The sequence below is a fragment of the Lynx rufus genome, unplaced genomic scaffold, assembly GCF_022079265.1.
Source record: "Lynx rufus isolate CCGP_SWC_20201006 ecotype Redwood Valley unplaced genomic scaffold, mLynRuf1.p SCAF_3, whole genome shotgun sequence".
Classification (NCBI taxonomy): Eukaryota; Metazoa; Chordata; class Mammalia; order Carnivora; family Felidae; genus Lynx; species Lynx rufus.
The window spans coordinates 17,758,055-17,772,833 of NW_025814845.1; the positions used below are offsets into that span (position 1 = coordinate 17,758,055).

General features: G+C 46.6%; 1 protein-coding gene across 1 annotated transcript; it reads left to right on the forward strand.

Annotated features, from left to right (window-relative positions):
* The first annotated feature begins 359 nt into the window (after positions 1–359).
* On the forward strand, positions 360–12,860 carry SMIM20 (small integral membrane protein 20). Its single transcript, XM_047091805.1, has 3 exons — positions 360–554; positions 11,438–11,494; positions 12,230–12,860. The coding sequence occupies exons 1-3, from the start codon at positions 446–448 to the stop codon at positions 12,265–12,267; spliced, it is 204 nt and encodes a 67-aa protein (XP_046947761.1). The 5' UTR covers positions 360–445; the 3' UTR covers positions 12,268–12,860.
* Positions 12,861–14,779: the final 1,919 nt, after the last annotated feature.

Below are 14,779 nucleotides of genomic sequence, written 5' to 3' on the forward strand. Positions count from 1 at the left end.
CAGAGAGCACGCAGCTCGACACAGAAAGTCACTAAAATCAAATTAAGGGGTGGTGACAATGAGAAAGCGTGACTGGTAAAGGAGGGTGATAAAGGAGGTCAGGAGAATGGTGCGTAGAGCGGCTGAGGGGCAGGGGCGGCCAGAACAGGGCCCACAGGACCCAGCCATGCAAAAACTCCGCTCACCCCTTGGAAGGAGCGCCCCTGACTGGGTGCGCGACTCCGAGGCCCCGCCCCGGGCTGGCCCCACCCAGGCACTGGGGTCCCGCCCCCTAGCCCCACCTCTGTCCTACTGCACCCCGCCCCTCACCCTAGCCCCGCCTCCAAGGCCCGGAAGCGAAAATCGTCCCGCCTCTTCCGAGCGGGGTCACGGTCAGGGCGCCGCGAGCGCGGACACCCTGCGTGCGGGGCTCTCAGCGGGACGGGGTGGTCCCCCGCCCGGCGCCATGTCCCGGAACCTGCGCACCGCGCTCATCTTCGGCGGCTTCATCTCCCTGATCGGCGCCGCCTTCTACCCTATCTACTTCCGGCCCCTAATGCGGCTGGAGGAGTACCGTGAGTGACCCGTGACCCCCGCGCGGCGGCCTGGTCTCAGTAACAAACCCCCTCCCCCCCCCCCCCCCCCCCCCAAGCCCGCACCTGTACCTGGGGCGGTGGAGAGAGCTTGGCTCGGGAGTGAGGCAGGCCCGGGTTCGAATCCTGCCGTGTGCGGCTCTGTGACCGTGGACAAGTGACCTAATCTCTCATACTCTGCATCCTCCTCTATAAATGACTGTTTGTAATATCTAAAACAAAACCGTTTAGCCTCCACTGAGACTCCAAAGTGGTAACGAAAGCAGTCTGCACATAGTAGGTTGACACCAAATACTAGTTCACGCGCACAGGTAACGTTCGCTGAACGCTTACTGTGTGTCACATTAGGCACACATTGGATCTTTTTAATGTCCACAGCCTCACCTTGAGGTAGGTATTAAAGCCCGTTTTACAGGTGGGAAAACTGAGGCTCCGAGAGGTTGTATAAACAGGCCCAAGGTCACATAGCTAATATGTTGCAAGGCAGATATTCCAGTCCTGGCCTGTGTCACCAGGGCTTCTCCCGCACACGGAAACTGGGAATGGTGATATTGGAGGGAGGCAGATGGAACCCTAATCATCGTGAGCTTGAAGGTGTTTTTATTGCACTTCATTTCCACTCCCAGAGATGCCTTTGAACGGAAATGTTTCGAACCTAAACCCTTAACCTGGGTTTTTGAATTTTTCCTCTCTTTTTTTTCCTCAAATCTTTTTTCAGATTCTGCTGTCTTCCTTCATTTTAAGCGGGTTGCTCACATGACAATGGTGAATATCCTGGGAGTAATTTTCCTCCTTAATCATTCAAGTTCTATCATTCTAAAAGCCAAACTCTCCTTCCTTGAGACCTATACCTCAGCTAGGATTAGCACTTTGATACATCTGAAACCATCTGTCAGAGAGAAAATATTAGGCATTAGAGGCTCATTTTGTTCTCCAGGAAACCTGAATCATCTTGAAGATGGAAGAAGGCCAACCCTGCCCCTGGAGAATATTAGCGGAGGCTGAAAGCTTGGCGATTTGAAGGCAAAAGCTCCGTGTAAATGCTCTGCCCATTACAAATGCTACAACATTTGGTTTCTGGAGGCAGAGCGTTTTTAAGTACGCACTCCCATTTCCTTGTAGCTTCTTTTCATCAGGCAGGATTGAAATGGCCTCTGTGCATTCTGCCTTCCAGCCTGTGTCCAGGCACCCTGCGTCGGGGTAAACACAGGGCTGTGTGAAGCCCTGCATAGTCTCGTTCCATCATCCTTCCTGCCTGGATGTCTGCCCCGGCCTGTTTTATTAGGGCATCGAGCGTGGGACAAGGGGCCCTGCGATGGAGCCCACTAGGAAAGTTTCAGTTAGGAAGACTAAAGCAGTGGCTCTCAGCTGGGGATGGTTTTGTCCCCCAGGGGACATTTGGTTCTTTCCGGAGACATTTGTGCTTGTCACAACTGGGGGTGGAGTGGGGTGGTGTGAGGGAGCTACTGGCATCTAGTGGATAGAGGCCAGAGATGCTGCTCAACTTTCTGCAGTGCACAGGACAGGGCCCCGTGACAGAGAATTGCCCCGCCCCAAATGTGCATGGTGCAGAGGTTGAGAAATGCTCATCTACATCAGATTCAAAAGGTGTGAGTTTGTGCCATGTAACCCAACACCGCCTCATAGGGATACCCTAGAATCTATGTTTGTCTGAGGTGCTTGAGACAGAAAATCAGGCCTTGTAGGCGAACGTTGAGAGAGCGTGGCTACAATATCTGCATTTTAACTGGAAAGCAGTCTATGCCTGCCCACTTTTCTGGTTCAATTTTAATTAATGTGGCCAACTCTTCTCTAAAAGTCCTAGTTGATTCTTTAAACAAGTAAATAATACGAGACAGCTAGTATTTATTGAAAATTTAGTATCTGTCCGCCTCTCTTCCAAGCACTTCATACATATTAACCCATCTAGTTTCCATGTGTTGCAGCTGCTATGTGAACATCACTCCCATTTTGTATGTGGACAGTGTGTGGTATGGGACAGTTAAGTGACTTGCGCAAGGACCCAGAGTGGATGAGTCAGAACTGGGGTTGGAACCAGTGCACTTAGTCGACCCACCACCATACTGTCTCGGGGGGGGGGGGGCGGGGGGTTTGTCGGGGGAGGAAGGCAGGTGAGGGTCTAAATCCCTTACTAGATGAGAATCTTAACGTAAGTTACTTAACCTCCCAGAGCCCAGCCCGTGTCTTCCTCTGGAGCACTGGAGTTAACAGGACTGAGTTTACAGGTTTGGGGATGTATTAGATGAGATAACAGGTGTGGAAACACCTAGTATAGTATTATAGTAGGTATCCCATAAAAATGTTGAAAAAATAAGGAGCCACAGGGCAGGGATATGAGACAAGGAGATTTAAGCAGGGCTGGCTGACCGGGCAGTAAACTGGGGCCCAGGAAGGTGAGGTGTCGGTGACCGGGCCGTGGGAACCTGGCGCATCTGGTGTGAGGATGGAGTTGCAACTCATTTCAGCACCTTGAACTCGCATTCAGTTAGCTCCTTTTGCATTTTTTATAACATGGATTTTAGCACTTACCGTGTACTGGGTACTGTGTCAGGTGCCGGGTGTACATGACTGCACAAGACGGGCAGAGACTTCTCTCCACCTCCGTGTTCCCACCCTCATCCAACCCACTTCCCTCGCCCTCTCCTTGGACTCTGAGCTGGTCTCCCTCCCTCCTCGGGGCCCCAACTACTACTCCTTCTGTACCCAGCAGCCCCAGTAGTCTTTCTGGTTGCTCTTTTGTGGCTGATTTCTACTTGATTTGCATTTGTGGTTAAAGAACAAGGACTGTATGATTTTGATTCTTTGATATTAGTCACGATTTGCTTTGTGGCTTAATACAGGTCAATTTTTGCCAATGTGCCCTGTGTGCTTTAAGTGAGGATGTCATCTCGTTGTTTATGGAGTTCTGTGTGTGTCGATTACAGATCAAGCTTTTTAATTCTGTGACTTAGGTATCTTGAGGCCATTTTATTAGGTGCACACAATATAGAATACTCTGGAGACTTTTTTTCTAAGTATCATTACATAAAGGGACCTCTTTATCCCTGCTATTCCTCACCAGCTGTATTTGGCCAATATTATAGTTACCAGCATTGTTTTGGTTAGTGTTTTCCTGGTATATATATCCTGTTGTCTTCAGCCTCTGTTTGTCTTTAAATCTCATAACCAGCCTAAACTGGAATTTTAAATTCAGTCTGATAACCCCTTTTAACTGTTAGACTGAGCTCATCTTCATTTATGTTTACTGATGTATTTATATTTGTTTGCCTTCTTTATGTTGTGTTTTCTATTTATTCTTCTTTTTCTATAACTCCTTTATTTTCTCTTAAAACTCTCTTATTTTCTGCCTTTGAGTTTTCTTTATTTTCTCCTCTTCTATTCTTTTGAAAGTTTTACATTCTTTTGTGATTAAACTTTAAAGTTAGTCAATATCTTTATCCTCCTATGAAATATACAAAGACCTTAGAACGCCTCTCCCTGTCCCACACGCCCGGCCTGCCATGTGTTATTACTACTCCCCAGGCACTTAGGACTTTCAGAGTTTTGTACAGTCGCGGATTGTTTCTCCTTGCCCACATGCTTCACTCACCGAGCCCTACATCTCACTCTTTTCCAGTGTCAGTTTTCTTCATCCTGAGGTCCACCTGATAATATTTCTTTCATGAGCATTTGCAACCAGGAAGATTCATTCTTGTTTGTCAGAACATGTCTAGAACTCCGGTTTTCCCCGTGGCTATTGGAAAGCCTGTCTCCATGCCATTTGTTCCTTGGATTTGATCATCTTTGCTTGCTGGATTAAAATAGTTCCACAGCCCTCTGCTGTCCCCAGCGTCTAGCCAGCGAAGCTCATGGAAGTATTTTAATCAGGAGGGTGAGGTGATCAGATTTCACTGTCACTCCGGGTCAAGGCTGGAAACAAGAAGGCCTTTTACAGGAAAGCTGTTCTGAGAGTAGGGGGAGGTGACTGTAGCCTGAATCAGAGGAGTGGTGTGGGACCGGAGACAAGTACTGAATTTGGGGGCTGTGCCTAAGAAGTAAACCCTGCAGGGTGAGGGAGGAGACGAAGGAGAATGACACTTAATTTCCAGGCCCCGGCAGCTGAGGAGATGGTGGGTCGTTAACTAAGAAACATGAGAAGGAATTGGTTTGGGGAGAGGATGAGCGAGCTCAGTTTTGGACGTATTGAGTTTTGGGGGTATGGATGTGCTCTTGGAGATTCCCCGCAGGCAGCGGGATGTGCTAGTCTGAACTGAGGCACTGGCCCGGGGCCGGAGCTGGATGGGGTAGTGGATCAGCACCGGCTGGGAGTCAGAGTCACTGTAGGTAAGGGCTTCCAGGCGGCACTGAGGGACTGAAAGAGATGAGCTGGCCTAGGACAGCACACGGCATTGCGTGAACACGGTTGACATCCGGCGTGGTGAACACGGTATTTGCAGAGCGAGTGGTCAGAAGAAAGAGAGCCTTCAAAGGAGACTGAGAAGGAACAGTCAGAGCAAGAGGATTGAAACCAGCAGAGGCTGTGGGGTCACAAGTCCCGAGAAGACAACTCACTCTTCATGAGAAGGGGGATGGTCAGCAGGGTCAGGCTTCCCGGAGGCAGAAAGAGAAGAAGTGAAAATCCTCATTAGATTTCTGAAAAAGAAGGTGAAGGCCGTAGGGCTTCTTGTTGAGGATGCTCTCCGTGGTTTGGTAGTCGTCAGACAGCAGGCTGCAGCGGACGGAAGAGCGAATAGTGTGTTAAATTGACTAAAGATGTTCGCACAGCGAGGAGAATGCTATATTTGCAGCAGGTCAGGGGGTCTAGGGAGAGTTTTGTTTCAGGGAGAGATGGGACAGCCAAGAGGTGAGGTCTCTGATCAAAGAAAGATGAAGATAATCCGTAGAGTGACAGGTGGTAGGGGGTCTTGAGATCAGATGGAGGAGAGAGCCTTGGACCGAAGGCAGGACACCCCTTGCACCGGCTCAGGAGGGAGGGCAGGTATGGATGCAGCGAAATATAGGTTTGTTGTTGGGAAGTTGTGGGCACTTCTGGGTGATGACTTCTGTCCTCTTTGTAACGCGGCAAGTCCGGTCATCGGTGAGTGAGAGGCACCGCCCGCAGCCAGCCTCGCTCGCTCTTCAAACACTGCCTTTCCTGAGCTTCTGTGACCACCCCCTCTGCCAGTCGTCTTGCCTTTGCTCTTTAGCTCCTGCCTTTCAGCCACTCCTTCTTAGCCTCTCTTGGTGGGTCTTCCTCTTCTGACCACCTTTCCTCCATTTATATTCCCCAGGACTCTGGGCAGACGGAGGGGAAGGGCAGCGCAGTTCTTGGAAGGTCAGGGCAAGGTAGGCCACACATCCAGTCCTTGAGAAGCGGGGCCAGTGGCTGGCAAGGGAAGAGCCCGCACCACGGAGGGCCCGAGTATCGAGTCAGTGCCGGCCCTTCAGCTGGGCCAGCCTGACCAGTGGTGGCCAGCCTGGGTGGGCAGAGACCCCACCCCGTAAGCTACTGGAATGAGCCTCGAGGCAGCAGAAAAGAAGAGGAAGGCTGCTTAGATAAAATAAAGTCAAGGCGATCGCCCAGGCTTTCAAAGCCGGCAACCCACTCTCACAAGACCGCCTTGTTGGGTTTCATGTTGACATTCAGCGTGGTCTGCAGCTCTTTCACTGACTCAGCCGGACTTTGCTGAGTGTCACACGGATTACAGGGTCAGTGCTACACGTGACACTTCAGTACGAAATGAGCACTGGGGAGTCGGCATTGGCGTTGGCAGTCAGCGATCTCAAAGCAGAAGTACGGGGCCAGTTCTGTTGTGCTTCCGGAGGGAGTCCCAGATGATGCTTTTTAGCTCTCAGCCTGCTGGCACGGTGTGGTTTACTCGAGGAGCCCACGTTTCGGGGAGAGTAGAGCTGCTGTAGCTAGGGCCTCATCGGCTTTGCGTCCTAGAGCTAGACCGTGATCCTGAACGTGGCCTTTTAAAAGTAACATGCACTTTATACTCGCCTGTGAAATGAGACAGAATAGGATCGTTTTCTGTGATCCTGTTCGTTTTTAACTTTAATTAGATGTGCAGACGCATAAAATCGTAGAGTTCTGCCAGAAACCCTGTGCTCAGTCTCCTCATTTAGGTGACTTGTCCAAGGTCACTTGGCACATTGATTGCTGGATGGACTCTAGACTCTGACTCTCTGACCGTGGCTGCCGCTTAATGATGCCTTTTTCACGTGCCTTTAAGACAGAAAAGAGTGCTTCCCAGCAGAGGGAAAGGTTACGGAATTGCTGTGAGACCTCACCGCCCTACCACCCGGCCGGATCTTGTATTGCTGTACCTTCTGCCCCACCTGAAGTATGTTGTGTAGAGTCGGAACAGGGTTGTAAGTAATCACTTGTTCCAGAAATAATTCTTACCTCAGAAGGGCATTTTCCCCATGATATGCCAGGTACTAGAATACACTTTAAAAAAATTTTTTTTTTATGTTTATTTATTTTTGAGAGAGAGAGAGAGAGAGAGAGAGAGAGAGAGACAGAGTGCAAGTGGGGAAGGGTCAGAGAGAGAGAGGGAGACACAGAATCCAAAGCAGCGTCCAGGCTCTGAGCTGTCAGCACAGAGCCCGACGTGGGGCTCGAACTCACGAACTGTGAGATCATGACCTGAGCAAAGTCGGACGCTTAACCAACTGAGCCACCCAGGTGCCCCTGGAATACGCTTTTTATTTCTCTCACCATAGAGTCAAATGCAGTGCAGACAGACTAAGGTCTTATTTTCCAACCGGCATTACAAAGCTCCCTGGGTTCAACCAGACTGTCTGGTGAGGAAATAAAAGTGTTTATAGTGTTGGGAGGAGTCAGTCTTTCCAGCGGCCATTTAGTCCCCCTCAGCCTCTGGTTCACACTTGCCACCATGGCCAATTTTTTTTTTTTTTTTAAGTTTATCTAGTTTTTGAGCGAGAGAGTAAGAGAGAGAGAGCGTGCATGAGTCGGGGAAGGACAGGGAGAGAGAGGGGACAGAGGATCCAAGGCAGGCTCTGCACTGACAGTGGAGAGCCCGACGTGGGGCTCGAACTACAAGCCGTGAGCTCGTGACCACTTGGTCCCCTCCGCCACTAGTTCAGTGGGGCACCAGAGCACATCCAGGCCTGGAGTACCCCACAGGCAGCTGGAGTGCAGAGTGCAAACACTGAAAACGTAATTTTTAAATTTTTTATTTGCTATTTTAAAAAAAAGATACTTTGAAGTAATCGTAATGGCCCAGTCATAAGGAGGTGTAAGGACTTCCTAAAAACTTGTTTTGCAGTTGAATATTTTAGTTATTAAAAGAAAACATTCCAACCAACAGAAAAGACCTAAGAATAGTATGATAAATCCCTGTATCTTCATCACCTAGATTTGCCAGTTAACATTTAGCCGCATTTGCTCCCCCCTCGCCCCATATATTATATTACAGATCTATACATTCGTGCATACATACATACACACACATAATTACATCTACATATAATTATTAGTATTGTTTTGCTGAACCCTTTGAGAGTAAGTTTCAGGACATTGTGAGTTTTCATCCCCCAACACTTCCGCATGTATTTCCTAAGAACAAGGGCATTCTCTTACATAACCACAATGCAGTTATCCAGGCCAGGAAATTTAATGTTGACACAATGCTACTATCTCATATACGGTCCATATTCAAATGTTGCCATTTGTCCGATTACTTCAGGTTTCGAGTTGCGTTTCGAGTTGCGTTTAGTTTTAACCGTCTGTTGCCAAGGGGAGACAGGGAGGCGGCGTCCTGAGGCTGTTTTCTCACCGGGCACGGCTCCCAGGTCCTCTTCTGCACCTGCTTTTCAGCTTCTAGCTGCTGGCCCATCCCTCGGGCACCCTTGACCCTTATCAGGGGGTGCTTGGGAACACTCTTCCTTTGTTGCTTCCTTGTGAATGTTAAAGTAACAAGTCACAGAGTGGAGCTGTTTCACAGTGTGGCCATTCAATAGAAAGATACATGTTTCACTTTCAAAGACTTAAAAATCATTAGGTGGATTCTGTCACTACAATACGATAATCAGCCTGTCCACATGCATTACCAGTTTTCATAATAATGCTTGGCCCTTTGACTGGAGATAATGATCCTCAATTAAAACTACAAATCAAACCACTGCCTTAGCACCAGGGGGCAGAGTCGGGCTTGCTGAGACACTAGAGTGAGGACTTTTCTGACTGACATTGCAAAGCTCCAGGCCCAGTATTACATATTTGCGTCTTAATCATTTCACTCCTGATAGAAACACGCTCTCTACTGAAAAGTCAGTAATTAGCTTATCCTGATTTGTTCACGTGGTTAAAGTCCTGACTTCTGCATTGCCCTTTTCCTGAGGTTCATAGACCCTTGCCGTTTCTCTTAATGGTGGCAAAATAGAAACTTAGCGGCAACTTCAGCAACGTGGACTTCTAACTCCTGAGGGACCAGTTTGTTTTCCTTTTAGCATATTCCGCATTCACAGATTTTAAAGTGTCTTTGTGTCATATCATGAATTTATATAAGACTGCTTTGGCTTGAGAGTATTTATAAAACATTAATGGATTAAAGAAAACCAGGGGATGTAGATAGGATGCTAATACCGGTTATCACTTGGTAGGAACTAGTTCAGCAAATCGGTTTAAATTGCCTGTCCAAGCCAAAAAAAAACGAGGTGGTTGCATAAGGACAAGGATTATAAAGAGATTATGGTCTATTTTAAATAAATCCTTAGCCTCTCTCCAACCTCATTAGCAATTAGCAAGAAGGTGTGAAGACAGGGATTCCGCTCTCTTCACTTGGTTCTCCATTGCATTGTAAGAGATTAGGACACAATTAGACATTCTGTCCTTGTTACCAAAAGTCAACTTCCTTTGGTGCTTGGCCGTCTGCCAGTGTCTTCGGCCTCGCGGTACCTGCCTCTTGGAGAATGTGTTCAGTACAGCAGGATGTCTGATTTTCTTAAATCTGTGGCTAGAAAGCTTTCTGGCAGTTGATCATTTTTTTTTTTTTTTTTTTTTTTTTTAAGAGCCACCTCTTTCATAATACTGGCAAATGGACCTTTTAGGTGTGGACAGTTGTATCTGTTTTTGTTCCTGGCCCAGATGACAGTGTCGTCTTTTACTAGTTGGCATTTTCTAAGAGCGTCTTTGAGACACATCCGTACTTCGAGAACTTACATGTTGACAATACGGTAGGGCTCAACCCTACAGGAGTTTAATGTCTTAGGAAGTGAGATCGCCTTTTGTGTTGTAGTTATTTTAGAAAACCTGACACTTGAGAGGCTCCGTTGTCCGCCCTTTGGCCTATCTTGGTCCAGAGGGTCTTGGTTGCCACTTACCTGCTACTTTTCAGAGAGGCCCGGGGAAACCATTGGGCCGTTGTCTGTAATGGCCTTCATTATGCTCCGTCTTCCCCCCACCGTCTCCCTTAGAATTAGATATCAAGATTCACATGATCCCTGTTGGCCAGTATTTTATTTGCCAAAGCAAAACTTAACATTGATAAAACTATCAGGTAGGTCACTTAGGATTGACTTTCTGTCACATCACTGGAGAAGCAGGTTCAATGGATATGCGATTTGGCAAATCCCCGTTCCTTGTACCTTCGTGCTTCTTGTAACTTTATGAGAATCCAGAGGCCAGAATAAAGAAAACAGCCTAATATTCAATAAGAGCTGAATGTGGATTTCAAGAAACACTGTCAGCCTGATTAAAACAAAGGTCTGATTACAGCGTTTAATTACTGTAATTTAGTAGTAAACATCCTTTGGCTCCAAGTCTTTCCCCCGAAAAGCCGCCATTTGTTTGTCAAGATACTTAAAATAATAAGTCTTTGTTTTCACAGACCTTGGGTTTATTCTCTACCACTTAGAAAGATGTGTCAGAGCTCTTGAAGCCCACAGACATAAAATGCCCAATTTCTCTTGGCCCTTGCCTGTTGGGCATCTCCAAAGAGGTGGGCTAAAGCTGCCGGAGCTGAACCTCGCTTACTAATTGGCACAGCACCTGCAATCAATTAGGGAAGCTTCAATTATCCAAACCGAAGCCACCCACCCAAAGATTAATTTTCTGCTCTATTTCCTATCAAAAACATAGCATATTTAGCTCTGGGTCTAGTCCTTCGGCAGAGCGCATTTGAGACATAGAAACTACATCGTTTTCTTGTTAATTGTACTTGTTCCTTCAATTCAGCAGCCTTCCCCTCATAATATCCCACCCACTAGCTCTTTCAGAATTGTTCTTTTTCTGTTGTTTTGTTGCCTTTCCAAAATGCTGAGATCACCGAGAAAAGCTGTTAGTTGGGAGCTTTTTTTTTTGAAGTATGGCTCTCTTTTCCTTTATTGAAAATAGCCAGTCTTTCTGCTCTATAGGATTGAACTACCATCATGTAAAAGCTGTGAGTTCTGGGGTCTCTGAATTTGGTAGCACTCATGTATATTGTTTCCGAATTGTCCCCTGCATGTCATTGTCCCATATAAATAGAAAGATTTCTACCACCATGGTCCACCCACATCTACCTACCTACCTTTCCCTCCCTCCCTTTCTTTTTCTTTCTTTCTTTCTTTCTTTCTTTCTTTCTTTCTTTCTTTCTTTCTTTCTTTCTGAGAGAGAGAGCAAATGTGAGCAGGGGAGGGGCAGAGAGAGGGAGACAGAGTATCCCTAGCAGTCTCCGCCCTGTCAGCACAGAGCCTGACTCGGGGCTCAAACTCATGAACTGTGTGTGAGATCATGGCCTGAGTCAAAATCAAGAGTCAGACACTTAACCGACTGAGCCACCCAGGGCCCCTCACCGTCCCCCCCCCCCCCCTGCCCCAGCCTTTCTAAAGAGCAGTTTTTCTTCTGTGTTTTTTAGAGAAAGAGCAAGCCATAAATCGAGCCGGTATCGTTCAAGAAGATGTACAGCCACCAGGTAAACTTAAAAATCAAAGCAAAATCTCATTTGTACCGCTGTGGGGGGGGGGGGGTGTGCTAGATGGTGATTGTGCTGTTCCTTGCACACCCGTGGCTGTTCTATGGGTGCACCCCAAGACTTCATTTTGATATTTCACCCCAGAATGTTTTTTGTAAGTTTGCACGTTCCCTCTTTTGCATTTGATAAGTAGGCATGAAAACCTCACAAGTGTGCGATTGAATACCAAGTGTGAATAGCTGTTCTGCAGGCTTATTTCCAAGCACCTAGTTAAACACTAGCCTCACGGGAAAAGGCTGTTTGCTTGTGAACTGTTTTAATTGATACAGAATTCTGCTTTATACAGAGGCTCAAAAGCTCCCTTTGTGGCTGACTAGTTAGTTATGTTCAGATGATCCAAGTTGAGTGAGAATGAGAAGTTTCCAGTTTCTTAACTAAAACTCTTGTAATCTGTGGCAGCGTTCTTTTTTTTTTATTTTTTGTTTAGTTTTGTTAACTAGGCCAGATACGTCGCTTCCTGTTGTGCGGCCATGTCTGAGCCATTTTGAAATCTGTCATGGCGGCCATGGCCTCCCAGCCGTCACTTTCCAGGACTCTGGCAGCTTACCCGCACTGTCTCAAACTATGTGGGAGTTGCACGACTCAATTCTGATGTCATTTCGCTTGTTTGCCGTTGAGGGAAGTGGTAGGAAGTTTAAAAGCGAATCCTGTTTTGATTCATGTTTCTTTCTCTAGGGTTAAGAGTGTGGTCTGATCCATTTGGCAGGAAATGAGAAGGCTATCAGCACCTCAATTATGAAAGACATCTTCTTGCTTTCGATTCTGCAGCAAGTACAATAAATGGCCTCGCTACAGAACGATGGCTGGAGAAGAAAAGTCTGTAAGGCTGAAAATAAGAGCGCTGTGCACAAGGATTAATATTTCCCTTCTTAGGTATCAAAAGAACCCTGGAGCAAATCACACCATTAGGGAGGTTTTCATGATTCGCTTTACTTTCTAAAAATGAAGCTGTCTCACCCAGCTGTGTTTGGAGGAGTTCTACTTATTATTCAGTCTCTGCTGCTCTCCCAGCCGAGCTGTGATGTGAATGCAAGCAGCCAGTAGACTCGGGAAGGTCCTAGTCTGTGTTGCCATTTCCCAAATAGGAAATTTCAGTGGAACGCCACCGTGCTGAGCAGCCCCACGGGGCTCTTTGAAAATGGGCAGGTTGATAAAACTCTTTGAGGACAAGGTGCACTGTACTCCTGAAGAATAACCAGCTCAGCTTAACCGTCTTGTCGGAGGCTGCTGTGTGTTGGGGTAGAAATCCGTCTTGCATTAACAGAAGTGAGAATGTGTGTATTAAAATGGATCTGTTCTTAATTCACAATGGTGTAGGTTTTGTTTGTTTGTTTGTTTGTTTGTTTTGAAAATCCTTTATCAACTCCGTAAGTTACAGTAAGAAGCCCTGTTTGGCTGGACGGTGTTTGACTAGATGTTCGGCGGCATGGCATTTGTCGTTGTGTCTACAGGTAAACATTTTCAGGGTAAATAGCACATTTGTTGACACAGGTGACTTGTTGCTCACGGTGTCCTACCAGGGACCCCACCGGGTGCTGCAGAGAGGAGGGTGAGTATACCTTTGTCCCTCTGGTGCTCGGCCTGGCCCCTTATTAGATTATACACCTTTGAAGAGATACCTCTTTTTCACCTTCAGGTTTCTCAGAGTGCCTTGCACATTACCGTAGGTTCTCCTTAGACGAGCTGCCTGATGACGTAATTTTATTACTGTGAGCTGGGAGTTTGCATAACAGACAGCAGACGCAGTTAGGAAATTATCGTCAGAACGAAATCGGATTGATAGTTCCAAAACCAAAGTCATCATTTTTTTGGGTAGACATTCCCTAACCTTTAATTGACTTCTGGTTAATAACCCAATGAAAGAAGTTGACTCGTTCAGGGTACTTTTGGCCACTGTTTCCCTTGGAGGGGGCAGCAGGAAGTTGTGTAACCTGAAGCCAGGCATTCCGTGGGTGCTTAATTGAGATTTCTTTATGACTGAGGCGAGTGCGTGTGCCATGTGCTCTGGAAGATGTAGTGAACTCTGGGGCCGTGATTGCCTGTTTGTCAGATGGAACAGACTGCGTTTTGTCTCTTGAGTGGGATCTTCGTCCTGGCCTTGACACTGCCCTGGGTACACCTCTCCGCAGAGATAAAGGGGCTCTCTGTCCCACTCAGCTGCCTTGATGTTTATAAAAGGATCAGTCTACGCGTTGTCCGAGGTGTCCCATCAGACTCTGCTGCCCACGCTTAGCAAACGGCGGGTCGGGTCGTAAGAGAGGCTGCTCTTGAGGATGGACTCCGGGCCTCGGGGTTCAGCCACGTGGTTCCCGCGTGTGCCTCCGGGACAGTAAGGAAAGCCTTCGGAAGTGGGGATCTTGGTTAGATACAATTAGGAAACACAGAGTTAAAGTGAGTTAGGCTTATTTGCTTCTCATTTGGTGATTTCCAAGAGAGGCTTACCGTTTCCCAAATGTATTTGATCACAAAATATTTTTCACGGATTATCTTCTGGGGCTGGTGACCAACAACATCCTTTTGGGGAAATCTTTCAGGACCCTTTAATAATTCTTAAAATTTTTTGAGGCCCCCAAAATGTTCCCCTTTATGTGGGTTATATCTGTAGATACTGTGTTAGAAATTAAAACAAAATTTTAAAATATTTATTAATTTCCTTAAGAATATTGATAACAAACCCATATAGAATTATATGACATATTTTTATGTGAAAAATCTGTTTGCCAAAACAAAAAATAATTAGCGAATTTCTTTAATGTCTAGCATAATAGATGCCTCTTAACAGCTAGATTCTAATATCTGCTTCTGCATTCGATCTGTTGCTGTATCACATGTCATGTGGCCTCTGGAAAACTCCACTGTATACACTCATAAGAAGATGAGAGTAAGAAAAGGCAAAGAAGCTTTAATGAGATTATAAACATTGTTTTGACCATGCAGACCTCCCGAAAAGGTCTCAGAGACCCCTGAAGGTCCCTGGACCACACTTTGAGTTTAGTTGTTTTTCTTGGCTTTAGTCACACCTTTCAGAATCATGTGTCAAACGTTGCTTGCAGTGAACTGTGCTTTGGCATGTCCACATTAAGGGAGACTATCAGGGGCGGGAGAAACTGCCAGAACTTTTTTTTTTTTTAATTTTTTTTTTTTTTTCAACGTTTATTTATTTTTGGGACAGAGAGAGACAGAGCATGAACGGGGGAGGGGCAGAGAGAGAGGGAGACACAGAAT